A 14,943-nucleotide genomic window follows, 5' to 3' on the forward strand; every position below is an offset into this window, starting at 1 on the left:
TTTTCTTCATGCGTCACTGACATATAGAAAAAAGCGGGTCCACCACAAAAGGAAACACAAGTAGACGAAAATATGCAAGTTTCCAGACAGACAAGCGCAGTAATACCATTAGATTAATTTTAATGAATCAATTTATGATCCAAATCCACGTACCACTGAGCACAGACTTAATATTCAACGGGAGATTGGCTGGCTGGCCAGATGTCAACGTGGCCACCATGTTGCCAGGCAGGTTCGCTACGTAGTGCAATACAAGTAGACAAGGAATGTGAAAGATTTTGGAAAAAAAATCTCAAACGATGAGATTACATTGATTTTAATGAATTATTTTAAATCAATGTATGTATGTATGCTCAAAAGTATCTGGCACACTTCAAGATTTGATTGCACTACTGTAAATAGTTTATTTTTACGAACATGCTGCCTATTTGCAAATTGAGCACAATTTCATTTTATATTTATTTTTGCCTTTTATGGTAGGTCATAAAGGGTTAAAAACCACGACATACCAAATTATAAATCTTGTCAAAACGAAATTGCATTTGGCAGTCTCCTCTGTTGTAGCAAACACAGTCGTCCAGTGGTGGTTAGAAATCTGCATCCTCACGTCGTCCATACCGCTGGTGAGGTAGCGGGCACCCGGGAGAAAGAAGCTTGGTATGACAGGTTTGTGCGAGGTCGCTCTTAGCCTAGCCTGCAGCCTGGCTTGTTTGCCCCGCTTCCACCTTCTCGCACAACGCCTTCTCTTCCTCCTCCCCACTGGCTGTAAAATATATATATATATATATATATATATATATATATGTGTGTGTGTGTGTGTGTGTGTGTAATATTTAAAAAAGTGCACATATATGCAGTCTTGCAGGAAAATGCAAGATAATGCATCCCTACAGCATGATGCTGCCACCACCTTGCTTCACAGTGGGGATGGTGTGTTTGGCATCTTGTCTGAGGGCCAAAAAGCTCCATTTTGGTCTCATCAGACCAAAGAACTTTCTTCCACTTGACCATGGAGTCTCCCACATGCCTTTTGGTGAACTCTAGTCCAGATTTAATCTGAGCTGTTGTATGCAGAGTCTGTCCCATCTCAGCTGCTGAAGTTTGGAACTCTTCAGAGTAGTCATAGGTGTCATGGTGTCCTCTCTCACTAGTCTCCGTCTTGTATGGTTGCTCAGTTTATGAGGACAGATTTACACATGTGCCATATTCCTTCCACTTCTTGATGATAGATTTAACTGAACTCTTGGGGATGTCTAGAGCCTTGGAAATATTTTTGTATCCATCCCCTGACTTCTACTTTTCAATGACCTTTTCTCTGGGTTGCTTGGAGTGTTCTTTTGTCTTCATGGTGTAATGGTAGCCAGGAATACTAATGAACCAGTGACTGTATCTTCCAGACACAGGTGTCTTTATACTACAGCCACAGATGATCCCCTTTTCACCATTTGTGAGACTACTTGCAGCGGTTGGCTGGTTTGTGGTCTTACATTCTGGACATCCAGTGTCAGCGTATGAAAACCAATAAATCACATCTTTCTGTCTGTGGTTTTTAAAATGAGTCAAGGTTTAAGAACCATCTGTTTAGCAAGCCTTAAGCTACATATATGAATGGAGAGATTAGAGAAAAAGTAATCCAGGAAAAGATAAACAGGCCTACAACAGTAAATGAAATAAATAACTAAACAGGGATATTCTGTGGCAGTGGAGGCAGAATGAGGCAGGTTAATTCACTGCACTGATAATAGCAGACTTTATTGATCCTCATTGTTTACTGGGTTATATTAAGGATGATCTGCCAGCACAGATCGTACTCACATATGGACACACAAAGCCCAACAATGGACATGAAGACAGAGGAGGTATTTATCTGAACCGAAGCTAATGATTCATCCAAGAATACGGATCGCCCAGAGCAGTAATTACTCTGTCTGTGGTGGAATTTTAATTACACGTTAGCATTGTGACAGTGATTGTCTTATGTGCCGAAGTGTCGGTGTGCTCTGTGAGGGTTTCTTATCTTCCACTCACACTAACACACTCTGTGTCTGCAGCACAATGAGCTCAGCTCCTCACCACCTGCTGCTGTGAGAACAGAGACACAGTTTGATCAGAGAGCAGCCTCCATGCTTTCATCTTTAGTTAGAGTTTTGGTTCAATCAGAGGGGTTTTAAAAATGCCTGCTAACTTTGATCTTCCTGTTGATTCCTCTCCCTCTTTTCTTGTTGTGATTGTTCAATTTTTAATGATTTTTAAAAAAAATTTGTTCCCAAATGTCAGGATGTGCTTCATTTATATTTTTGTGAAGACAAAAACAGTTATGCTAGTTTTCTTTCTGGCAGTGTAAAGGATGGATCCAGCTCCTCTAGGTCACCTTTGATTGGAGCTGTTTGTTTTTACTGCTTGTGTAGGTACTGTAGGGGCGACTTTGGCTTTCGTAACCAGAGGGTCGTGGGTTTGAGTTGCTACAGTCACATGTTGATGTGTCTTTGGGCAAAACATTTAACCCTAAATTGTTTCCACTGGTGTGTGGTTGTGGTGTGAATGTGGCTTTAAAAGTGTAAAAGCACTATACAAGCTCAAGTCCATTTATCATACCCATACTCATTTTGAGTTTTAGACCCAGTCTTCTGCACATGCCATCAGCACTAATGCAACCCTGCACCATCAGAGATGCAGGCTTTTGGCTAACTGTGCTTTCATGGATTCCAAAAAGAATTTCAAATGTTGATTCCTCTGACCACAGAACAGTTTTCCATTTTGCCTCAGTCTATTTAGATGAGCTTTATCCAGGGTGCAGGTGGCCTAGTGGTTAAAGGCATGCTCCATGTATGCGGACAACCCAGGTTCGAATCCGGCCTGAGGCCCTTTACCGCATGTCTCTCCCCCGCTCTCGTCCCTGTTTCCGACTCTCACTGTTCTCCTCTATCAAATACAGTAAATGCCCAAAAATGAATCTTAAAAAAAATAAAAATAAAAAAAGAGCTTTATCCCAAAAAAGACAGCAGTGTTTCTAGATCCTGTCCACTAATGGCTTCTTCTCTCCATGATCCAGCTTTTACTGTCATTTGTGGATGGCACAGCCAACTGTGTTGACAGACAATGATTTCTGGAAGCTGTTCAGAATCATGCCTGTTTTTAATGCAGTGGTCCCTGAGGCCCCTAAGATCTCAGCATCCAATACTGACCTTTAGCCTTGTCCCTTGCTCATGAGGTTGTGTACTGTAGATCAGTGGTTCTAAACTGGTGGGTCAGGATGCAAAATTGGGTCACGAGAAGTTTTCAGTGGGTCGCAAATTCATCCAAGAGCCTTTTGAGTGCTTTTTTTTCCACTGTTAAAATGTAATTCCCAATAGGAAGTTAAATGAAACTTACTTTGCTGATTTTTCCCCTTGAACTGTTCAAGAAAGGATTTCCCTATGATTCCTTGAAAGGAACTTTAGGTAATTTTCGAAAAAAGGTTAGAGAATTTTTAAGAGCTTTCTTTTGGCATTTCCCCTGAGACTTTTGAAACTCTTCTCTGGGACTTTTCCTCTAAATCTAAAAAAATTTTTCAAGGAACAAGAGATTTTCAGGACTTTACCCAGAAACATGCAAAAATCTTTTCCAGTAAAACTTCTGCAATTTTCAACAGAAATGCCTGAGAATTTGTTCTGGAAAGAGTTTGGATTTTATCTGGGAACTTTCAGAAATCTTCTTTTCTGTAAATTGTATTCTTTATATATTTTTTTGTACTTGTCTAAGTATTTATTCTGCCCAATTTCTATCTGTGGTCCAAACAGCGCCATGTTTTATCTAATAAAATTGATTTATTGACAATAAATTGGGTTTACAGTTTGTCATTATGGAACCTGTTGTGGGTCCCAAGGCTAGACCAGTTGAGAACCGCTGCTAAAGATTGTGGATATTCAAAGTCTTCACAGTTTTCTTCAATTAAAATTTTCTGAAAATGTCCAGCAATTTTTTACTTAACTTTCTTTTAGTTTTAAAGATATATTTTTTAGAGAGGGGGGCAGTGGATGGAGTTTGAATCAGGGATGAGAGATTAGGCGATAGACATGCAGGAAAGGAGGTATGGGGTGCATCCTAACCTAAAGACCGATGCCCCTGTCCCATAATTTTTAGAAGCCATTTTTTTCAGATTGTTGAACATCTGCTTATCTTTATTTCTGAGAGACTCTGCCTCTCTAAAAAGCTTCTTTTATACCTAGTCATGCAACTGACATGTTGCCAGTTAACCTAACTAGCTGCAAAAAGCTCCTCCAGTCATTTGTATTAGTACCACTTAGTTTTCAAGCCTTTTGCTGCCCTGCCCCAATTTTTTTGAGATGTATTGCTACCATTAAATTAGAATGATCTAGTTTTATTCATGAAATGATAAAATCTCTCAGTTTCAACATCTGATATGTGTTTATGTTCTATTCTGAGTAAAATGTGAGTTTATAAGATCTCAGAGAATTGGGGTTCTATTTTTATCACAGGAATCTGACAAAAGGCATCAGTCCAAGTAGAGCAGATCAACCAAAATGGGGAAAAAAGTTGAAAGCATCTATAAATTTCAAGAAGCACCACACTGCAAAAACTCCTGATAGTGAATCTCATCACTACATCAACATTTGTCCCACCCTGGAGCACAAGGTAAAGGTCAGAGGTAACACAGTGCCACGGACAAAGAAGAGTTAACTTTTGAGATGGGAAACCTCACACTCTTTCTAGAAAACATAAGCCTTTATTACGGCAAAATCTATGGTAGAAGCAGAATAATCACAAAATGATACGGAAGTGAACAGCAAACAAACAGAATGGAGAAGTCAGCCTTTGCACAAACTCCTGCAGTCGTGTGATCTCTGGTCTGCAGCATCACTCCAGAAACCCATCCAGTGGACAAGGGTGTGCGCCGTCAGTCGGTACAAACTGATGCACACCTGGAACACAGTGCAGGCAGAGTATGTGGAATTAGAGGGTTGGACTCGTGTTTAATTCCTATGCTAAGGGGCTTTGATGCACGAGGCCCCAGGTGATTGCCCGCCCTTGCTAAAGGTAAAATTGAGATTTTCATCCCCATCATTGAGACCTATTCTCCAGACATGTATTTTAAGTTAAGCTAACCAACTGTTTGCGCTGAAGCTTCATGTTTACAGTGGGATAGTTGAGCATTTGCATGGGAATTATGTCTGAAAAGGAATCGTGCTTGTAGGAATTTTTGTGGAGATTAAGATTTGACCTTTGTTTTCTGCATGATTGTAAAGACTGCAAATCTCAGGTGGGTCTGTTCCACTCATCTCCTCTTCAGAGTGGTCTTAAATCTCCTAAACTCCTGTAAAAACACAGTATGAGAGCTTCATGGTTAGTGATCTATTTCAGGTTATTCATAGACTGCAAGTTAAGTTTTGTAGGGGAATGCCGGAGCATTGAAATTAGGGATTTGTGCATCAACATGTGCAGAATCCAAAAAAGTGAGAGCAGTTAACAAAAGTCTGAAACCAAGCAGAAGAGCACAGTGAAGGATAAACAAAATCAAACACAAAGGAAGAGGAGGGAAATTAAGTGATTAGGGGGGTAATTAAATCAGCTTTAAGTGGAAGGAAGAAGAGAAAGAAACGAAACATTAGCTGTACATTTCCTGCAGCTTTGTATCCTGCTAATGGAGCCACTTTCTATAGGGACTAAAACAAGTTACAAGATTTTCAAGGCTGCATTAACCCAACCAAGAGGCTCCTCTCTCTCTGTCATTAGAGCGAGGTTTACGCAGAAAACAGCCCATCATTCATCAAACAAAGCCCTCGGGTCGCCAGCACAGGCTGAGTACAAAGACAGGTAGGAAGACATCACAACAGCTGTCCTGTTTACACAATGAGTCCGAGCCCTGAACGAGCCGAGGGTCACGGAAAACACGGCGCTTTATGTTGGTACATTAATGCTGCTTGCCATCAGCGTGATCAGAGAGATGCTGAGAGGGCTGCTGGAGTGGGTACTCTACCATGATGCTTTTCATTCAGCAGTTTGTATTCGCCATTGAGTCTTTGTTTGACCAAACATGAGTGTCTTCATGCTGTATTAGTTACTGATACGTGCTGTAACCTCCAGGTTTGGTCTTTACATCTAATCTGCAGCTCTCAAATAACCATCCAAAACCATCTATGAAAGACAGAATCTACACAAGATTAAACAGCTGCTGTAGCCATTCTCCTCCAGCATTACTCTAAGGTTAGGAAGTAAAAGGCTGCTGTGATTCCAAACTGCTGTTACTTTTATTGTAGAACCTGAATTTTCAGCTTGAAAAGTGGCCCAGCTTTTTCAGCCGACTTTGGTGTATGCAGAAAGTTCATGTGGACTACAATAAACAGGTGGTGCATTATCCTCTCTTATGGCATGGGACAATGTTTTTAAAAGTGAACCCTAGAAGGAAGATGTGAGAAAATATTGGGGAAAAACAACTTAAGACATTGATATTGGCAATAATATGTGCACAACTGCAAAAATCTTCAAAATCTACATATCCTGTTTCTACTACCCTTACTCAGACTGTACATGTGAGATACACATCTTGGCTACTATGCATGCTGCATGGTAACAAGTCAGGGCTTTCAGACCACCTGCGTGAGCATCGTGACTCTCACACCTAATATGGACGTCACATGCTCAGAGAATCTGGAGAATAGAGGGCTCTTTTTTCTGAGTGCCGTGTTGAAAAACAACAGCTGCATTGCGATCTGGCCATGAATTACACTTTGGAGCAAATCACTCACTCTAGACAGCCGGAGCAGTCCCACTACATGCGCTTAAGTGCGGCTCTGGCGTGTCCCTGAAGCGCTGCTCCATTCTGCTTTATTGGAGATGCGCTGCAGTTCTCTTTTCGGTTCTTGCTGCTGCCAAGCCGCATCAATCCACGTAGAACAGATCGATCCAGATAGCCAGAAAATGTGCAAAGTATCCAGTCAACTTCAAAATACAACAATGCACAGACTCCTGACTGCAAACCATCACTACATCAACATCATGCCTCATCCTGCAGCACAAGCAAGAGGTCATCGGTAGGTCAGTGGGTCACAGAGCTACAACTGCAGCATTGATGACTAGGGATGAGTATCAAAAACTGGTACCAACTGGGGCACGCAGATGGTTGAGCGGTCTAAGACACGTCCCATGTATGTGGGTGGCCTGGGTTTGAATCTGGCTTGTGGCCCTTTGCCTCATGTCTCTCCCCACTCTTGTCCCTGTTTCCGAATCCCCCTCTTTCAAATAAATCACATCAAATCAAATCAAATTTTATTCATATAGCAATAAAGGCACAAATTAAGGCACAAATTGCCCAAAAATAAATCTTAAACAAAAAAAACTGGTACTGACATTAAAATGCATTATGGAATTTGTGTGATTTATGTCTTAAATTAAATCGCTTTCCACCAGTTTGACACCTCATAAAAAAATGATTACAAATCATTTATGATACCCAGACAGCTTGATTCTCCTGCCCTCATCACACATTTCAAAATTATCGACCCAGGCACTGTTTGGTACTGGTACCGATTTAGCACAGGTATCAGAAAAAACCCTAACAATACCCAACCCCATTGACGAGGAATAGTTAACATCTAAGGGGAAAAAAACACAGGTTCTTTGTAGCAAACGTTAATCCTTTAACTTCATAATGTACTCACACATGGCGGAGGCAATAAAATCAAGGAATCATGTTAAAATCAACAGCAAATCAACCCTAAAGAGGCGGAATAATCCACTGTTGATGTGCTATTACTGCTATTACTATTGCCTTTAGTTGGGCAAAATCACAGTGCTGCAGAGCACGGTGCAGCCGCTGTATGTGGAAATTTCAGGTTAGAGAGCCATATCTACCTTCTTGTAGCAAAAATGCATGTCCACATTGATAGATAAATATAGATAAGGCATCTTTAATTTGTACCATGTTAATTGTTTAATGCCCTTTTCTATGGTATGATTTCTGTAGTGATTGCTTTCATTGCAGCAGAAGAATAAAACCAACAGCTGCTCAGTCACAAACATCCACATTCCTGCTGGGAATACTCTGACTCAACACCTTTTTTTTTATTCCTGCAGATGGAAAACTGTGATATAAGAAGGTAGAGCCTGAGCTGGTTAACAGTGGCTCTGCTTCTCCCCATTGCACCGTCACATTTCTCCTCTCTTCATTCCTTCCTTTATGTGACGTGATGTGCAGTCACAGTCAAGTCCGTGCCTTTTTCCGTTAGCTTAACACGGCTATCCTTGGTGGACCTCTGTGAGTGGGTGGGAGAGGCTGAGTCCTTCATAAACCCTTTGCATTCTTGCACAGTGGCAGAAGTCTCCATCAGGGTCAGATTGATTTCCCCCGGCCCTGGAAATAGTCCTTCAAGCAGTCAGAAACCTCTGTGCTGGAGCTCCCTCGCTCCAAAGAATGTAGTTTTCCAAATGTATGGAAAATAGTTTCCATGTGCCGCTCCTGCCCGGCCTGTCAGAGCGACTGAGAGTGACGTTGTCGTTCAGCCAAGTGGGTCAGTCAGCGGTGAGTGAGTGATGTCTGCGTTGACGGACGTTGACACCAGGGGCCGTGGGATAGAGTCCCCTCTACGCCGCTGTTAATATTGTTGTACTGCCGGGACCCGCTCTGATGTGAGGCCTTTGTCACTCTGCTGCAGACAGATCCTAAGCCCCCCAGCTTTCCTCTGCCATGGGGACTTTCCCCCAGATGTCAGGACTGTGGAGTGAGAGCTGGTATTTTCCTCTCTGCGTCTATTTTTATTGCTGCTATAAAAATATACTGTTGAGTCAGTTGTTGGACCACAAACAGGAGCATAGTGAAGCAGCCTCTTCAAAGGGGTGTCTTATTTTAAAGCTCCTCAAAAATGACATGAAGGGCATTTTCATACCAGATCTGTTTGGTTCAGATAGAACAAACTGGAGTCTGTTTGCTGATGCAGTGTCTGTACAAGGCCGCCCTTGACTGGGGGCTCATGGAGGTCAGCAAAATCATGGCCCATTATAAAGTAAAGCTGTGATAATAATATTGTATTTTTAATGTGAACAATAACCACCCTAATCAAAGCAATAAAAATTGATTTTAGCTATTTATGCTTCGGTACAATAAAGCCTTCTACAAAATGTAAACCCCTTAAAATAGAATTAACCTTTTCATTGGTAATGTTAACTGTAGCTGGGTTTCCATTACAGTTTTTCGCAAAATAAAAGTGATATTCCTTACATTTTGATTAAGTACAATTGAACTTTGAATGCATTTCCATTGAAGGGAGTTTTGGGCATAGGCCTTGCAATTCTTGTAAAATCTCATCTCGCGCGAATCCGCTGCAGGGGAGCTTGACGCTCAAAACCTGTTGCATGTTGGTACGGTTTTGGTTACATCTACGGCGGTTGCCTTGATAATTTTGAACAAAAGATGAAGGCAACGGATGATAGTTCAGAGGTAAAGTCCGTATGTATGGCAAAAGCCACACATAAGGGTAGAAGCATGATGTGAAGAAAAGTCTCGTCTCTTCTTCTGTCTACGCTTACTGCGCCATGTTGTCTCGGAGTGACTGATCACGTGACACTGTACATCACGTCATGTGACTTGTAAATGCGGAAAAAGTGTTTCCATTGCACTTTTGCAATATATTTCTATATCGAAACACCTGAAAAACCTCCTCATGAAAGCGTAAAAACTTTTTAGCAATATTTTAGGGTTTTTTCGAAATTCAGTTTTTTATTGCGCTATTTCGATTTTGTGCATTTCTAAGTGTAATGGAAACCCAGCTACTGTGGGTGGGCACACTGAACTAAAGGACTTTATAGCTAGGACATAATGTGCACAAACATCAGGACGCAGGAAAATAAAGTAGAAGAAAGTGTGACAACTTTGATAGTAAAGAACTGAGAAATTGTGAAAGACAAAAAAAATGGTGAGAATTGGCTAAAATGGATTAAAGGGTAAAGATGTGGCAAAAATGGACAAGAAGCAACATAAATTTGTTTAAAATGGAAATAAAAGGGTTAGAAGATAGCTTTCTTTGGGCCACAATCGGCAAAAAATGGCTAAAATGAAAAAGGGCTGGAAAAATGTGTGGCAAGTGGAAAAAATAGAGTTAAAAAATTGGTTAAAAGTGGCAAAGAGAAGTGGCAAAAAAGTGGAAAAAATGGGGGAGAAAGTAGTAAAGTATGGGTTTGAACTGGCAAAAGAGGGTAAAAAAATTGGGTAGTTAAATTCTGCCACAATTGGTAGAAAAAGTGGCAAAAAAATGGGGAAAAAGAGGCCAAAATGGGTAGAAAATAATCAAATAGGTTAAAAGTGACAAAGAGAAGTGGCAAAATGGGATTCAAGGTGGTAAAAAAGTGGTAAAAAAAAAAAGTTGCAAAATGGGCTAAAGTAAAAGGGCTAAAAGAGGCAAAGTAGGCTATAAAATGGGTTAAACGTGGCAATATGGGTATCAATTTGGGAAAAAAGTGGCAAATATGGAGAAAAGACAGCAAAAACATTGGGTTAAGTGGTAAAATAGGGTTAAACATGGCTTGAAAATGGCAAAAGGAAGTTGCAAAATTGGGCCACAATTGCCAAAAATTGGTTAAAAGTCGTTAAAAAATGGCAAAAATGGGAAACAATCAACTAAAAGGATTTTGAGGGTATAAAATGGCTTAAATGTTGCAAATTTGTTCCACAATTTGAAAAAAAAGTGGCACGAAGGGGCAAAAAGCAGCAAAAAAATGGTAGAAGTGTCAAGAAGAAGTGGCAAAAATGGGTAGAAAATGTGGTAAAACAGAACTAAAAATAGCACTGACAAATAACTTCAACATTAGAACGCGTCAGAGATGCAGGCTTTTGAACTGTGCACTCATGAGCTGGATGGTCCCGCTCCTCTTTAGTCCACAGGACACAGTGTCTTTGGGTTCCCAAAGGAATTTCAAATTCTGATTCCTCTGGCCACAGAACAGTTTTCCATTTTGCTTCAGTCCATTTTAAACGAGCTTTAGCCCAGAGAAGACATCTGTGGTACGGGAATGTGTTCACATATAGCTTCGTCTTTGCATGATCCAGTGTTAGCTGTCATTTGTGGCACGGTAAACTATGACAGACAGTGATTTCTGGAAGCTTCCTGAGCCCATACAGTGATTTCCAGAACAGAATCATGCCTGTTTCTAATGCACTGGCCCCTGAGGAAAGGAAAATCACAGGCATCCATGACCGACTCTTCCTTTTCCTTTGCACAGAGATTTCTCCAGATTCTCTGAATCTTTGATTATATTATGGACTTTACAATGAGGAACATTTTCTTGAATTTGTTCCACAACTTTCAGACACAGTTTTTCACAGATTGGTGAACCTCTGCCCTTCTTTAACTCTGAGAGCCTCTACCTTTCTAAAATGCTCCCTTTATAACCAGTCATGTTTCTGACCTGTTGCCAATTAACCTAATTAGCTGCAAAATGCTCCTGCAGCAGATTTTCATTTGCACCACTTACTTTTTCAGTCTTTTGTCCAATTCAAAATGAGCTGTTTCTTAGTTTCAACAACACATACGTTAATGAGATTTGCAAACCATTTTTGTTTTCATTTTCACAGCGCCCCAACTTTCTGGGAATTTTGCTTGTGTCTGTTAAAAATCTGGACATTCATTTGTTTGATTGCATTGATATCTTCTCTGTTTGTCCCTCCTCTGTCCGTCAGTACCGGATTGGTCAGCTCTACATGATCAGCAAACACAGCCATGAGCAGAGCGAGCGTGGGGAGGGGGTGGAGGTGGTCCAGAACGAGCCCTATGAAGACCCCGAACACGGATCGGGACAGTTCACAGAGAAAAGGATCTACCTCAACAAGTGAGTGCCTTATCAGCCCAACAGTTAACGCTGTTTCTAATGAATTATTTACTGTGCACACAGAGGAGTGCTTATTCCCTGCTATCTGAATCAAAAACAGGATCCTGTCATTGATTGTCTGGCTGCAAAGAAAAATCAAAGCTCAACTTTTTCCTCTCTATTCCTTTATAGCTAATCCCTCGCTAGTAACCTGCAGCATCTCACTGTACACCTAAAGCCCAGTTCAGACTAACGATTCATTCAAAAACAGGAAAAATATAGCGTTGGTGTCTCTTTTCATCTCTTTTCTGGTCTGTTTTTCTGCTCAGAGACGCGCCACGCTTTCGATTCACTGCTGTGAGGAAAACAATAAGATTTATTTTGTGCGCACAGTTTAAAGCGCGGTCTTCTCACTGTCATATTTAAATTTCCTCTAAATAAGACCTATCATTACACAGCACTCGTGCGTTTTACTGGAAAATGACTCACTTAAGCAAAAACAGGACGCCACTTTGACCTTTCATTGATTATTCTGATGAGGTGTATCCAGCTAAAGCCGGGTTAAAGCCTGACTCAGCACTTCAGTGAACATCATGTAATCTGACATCTCTGCACCATGACCTTGGAGAAACATGACTTCAGCCTTTTTCTCACTGAAAATTTCTTAAAAGTTTCAGGACCGACACACAGTATATACTGTTAAGTATTTATTTTAGACTCTCAGAGGTTTTGTTTTTTCATGTGTTTTAATCTAAGAATGTTTTCACTGCATGTATGCATGATTTACTCCTGCAGCAGTAGATCATATTCTCCTGGCCTTTCACATACTGTAGGTCTATCGTCACTCAGTCAATGACTTCAATAAATCCACACCAAACACTCGCCCCTGGCACACATCCATAAATTCTGCCAACTCCTATCAAAGTAATGAAATCTAACTATTGATTTCCATACATATATCAGAGCAGAGGTCAGCCGCCATGCACTTGAGCCGGTATTGATTTACTGTCTCTCCTGAGCACATGTGTATGTATGTGGACTTTAAATGTAGCTCTGCTCACAGCTTTGTTTTCAGTCATTTTATAGACTAGAGCCCGGCTTCCTGTCAGTTAGATAGTGCTATGTTTATCAGGATACGTGTAAACATGCATGCTGTTGCCACAAATCAACAAGTTACTCCTCTTTTTCTGACGTCTTAACTTTACTCTTCGCATTCAATGTTGTACCCATGGCTGTGTTTGTTGTACTTCCTCCTTCAGTCAGCTCGCTTCCTGATTGGCTATTGTTCATGCCTGTCCTCGGTGATCCACCACACAACAGGATTATAAATACTGAACATGCAGCAAGAAGAAGGCACAGTAGGACAGCTCTGGCAACAGTTGCTCCAGTATATCATATGATTGCTTCAACAGTGTTGTACTGAGGTATTACAGAATTGTGAAGATAACTTAAATGCATTATCCCGTTAAACAGCTGTTGAATATGTTATAAAACAAATCACTGCAGCACAAGAATAAAGACAAACCATGCAGCACAGACATGTTAAAGCTGCAGACACCCTGCGGAATGAGCACTCGCTGTATGTTGCTGTTACTGCTGTTACTTTTTATCAATTTTGTGTAATTTTTGCCTCTTTAAAGTAATTTCTACCACATTTGAACCCTTGTTATCCCAATTCCTGCAAATTTATGACACTCTTAACCAATATATGATACTTTTTAATTGCATTTCATTCACCTTTACCGCCCATTTCTGCCACCTTAAAGCCATTTTTGCCACTTTTAAACACTTTCCACTGCTTTGTCTGCAGGTTTTGGCCACTTTTAACCCATTTTGACATTCTCTATCTATTGTTGACCCATTTTTGGTACTATTAACACCTTTCCACCATTTTTATGCCAATTTTTGCCCATTTTGCCTCTTTAAAGTAATTTCTACTGCATGTGTTCCCTTGTTATCCCTTTTTCCTGCAAATTTATGCCACTCTTAACCAATATATTGTATTTTTTAATTGCATTTCATTCACTTTTTTCCAACCATTTCTGCCTCTTTTAACCCATTTTTCCAATTTCCATTGATTGTTGTCTCTGTTGATTCATTATTGGCACCATAAACCCATTTTCACCACGTTTTATGCCCATTTTTTATTTATTCCACCACTTTCCCTGCTAATTTTTCCACTTTAACCCTTTGTTTGCCACCTTCCACCTGTTATCTCTTCTGTTGGCCAGTATTTGCCACTTCTTAACCCTTTCCAACACTTTTTGGCCCATTTTAACCTCTTTAAACCCATTTCTGCCACTTTTAGCCTTTTTTTGCCTCTGTTGACCCATTTTTTCCACAACAAAACTCTTTACACAACTTTTTATACCTATTTTTTCCAGATGTCAGCCATTTTTGCCACTTGCAACCCCTTTTCCACTATTTCTTTCCTGCTATTTTATGCCATTCTTACCCATTTTTACCACTTAACCCATACTATGTGCATCTGTTAACCCATTTTTTTCACTTTACACATTTTTTTGCAACTTTTGACCCATTTCTGCATCTATTAACCTCTTTTCTCAACATTTTATGCCAATTTGTTTCCCATTTCCAACCCACTTTTTTACTTTTAAGTCTTTCTGCTGGTGATGAAATCCAATTTCACCATATTGCTGTCCATTTTGCCACTTTCTGCCTATTTTTTGGCCTCTGTTAACCCATTTTTGCCCCTTTTGACTCATTCATTCATCTTACCCAGTCATTCCACATTCACACACCGATGGTGAAGGCTGCTAATGCTAAAAAAAGAACCATTAGATAGCCCAGGTTTAAAATGATAACTGGTGAGTTTTAGCTCAAATTAGCTGACACCAGGACACTCGCTAAAAGTAAGACGAGTGAAACCCTGCTCAGAGAATATCAAACTGAGAGAGAGGAGTCTGTGGTCAGTGACAGGGAAGAGGGCCTCTGGGAAATCTGAAGTGTCACTGACCGTCTAAGAAGAGAGGAGGGTTTGGACGGCTTTGTGTCTGGATGTGTTTGTCCTGGTGTGACAGTGAGAGTGGGCAGGCAGAGATGAGGTCTCTGTAAATGATGGATAATTTGAGCAGTCGCTGCTGGACGCCGCGCCTGCCTCTCTCCACCCACAAACCACCTGTTCCC

The 14,943-nt window shown here is 40.7% G+C and overlaps 1 protein-coding gene across 1 annotated transcript in view; it reads left to right on the plus strand.

Annotated features, from left to right (window-relative positions):
* The window catches only part of pitpnc1a (phosphatidylinositol transfer protein cytoplasmic 1a), a 94,456-nt gene that overhangs the window by 49,544 nt on the left and 29,969 nt on the right, over window positions 1-14,943 (plus strand). The window contains exon 2 of the mRNA XM_041816810.1: window positions 11,669-11,817. Coding sequence (XP_041672744.1) covers window positions 11,669-11,817 — 149 coding nt within the window. The remainder of the gene's footprint in view (window positions 1-11,668; window positions 11,818-14,943) is intronic.

The sequence above is a fragment of the Cheilinus undulatus genome, linkage group 21 (genome assembly GCF_018320785.1).
Source record: "Cheilinus undulatus linkage group 21, ASM1832078v1, whole genome shotgun sequence".
NCBI classification, from domain to species: Eukaryota; Metazoa; Chordata; class Actinopteri; order Labriformes; family Labridae; genus Cheilinus; species Cheilinus undulatus.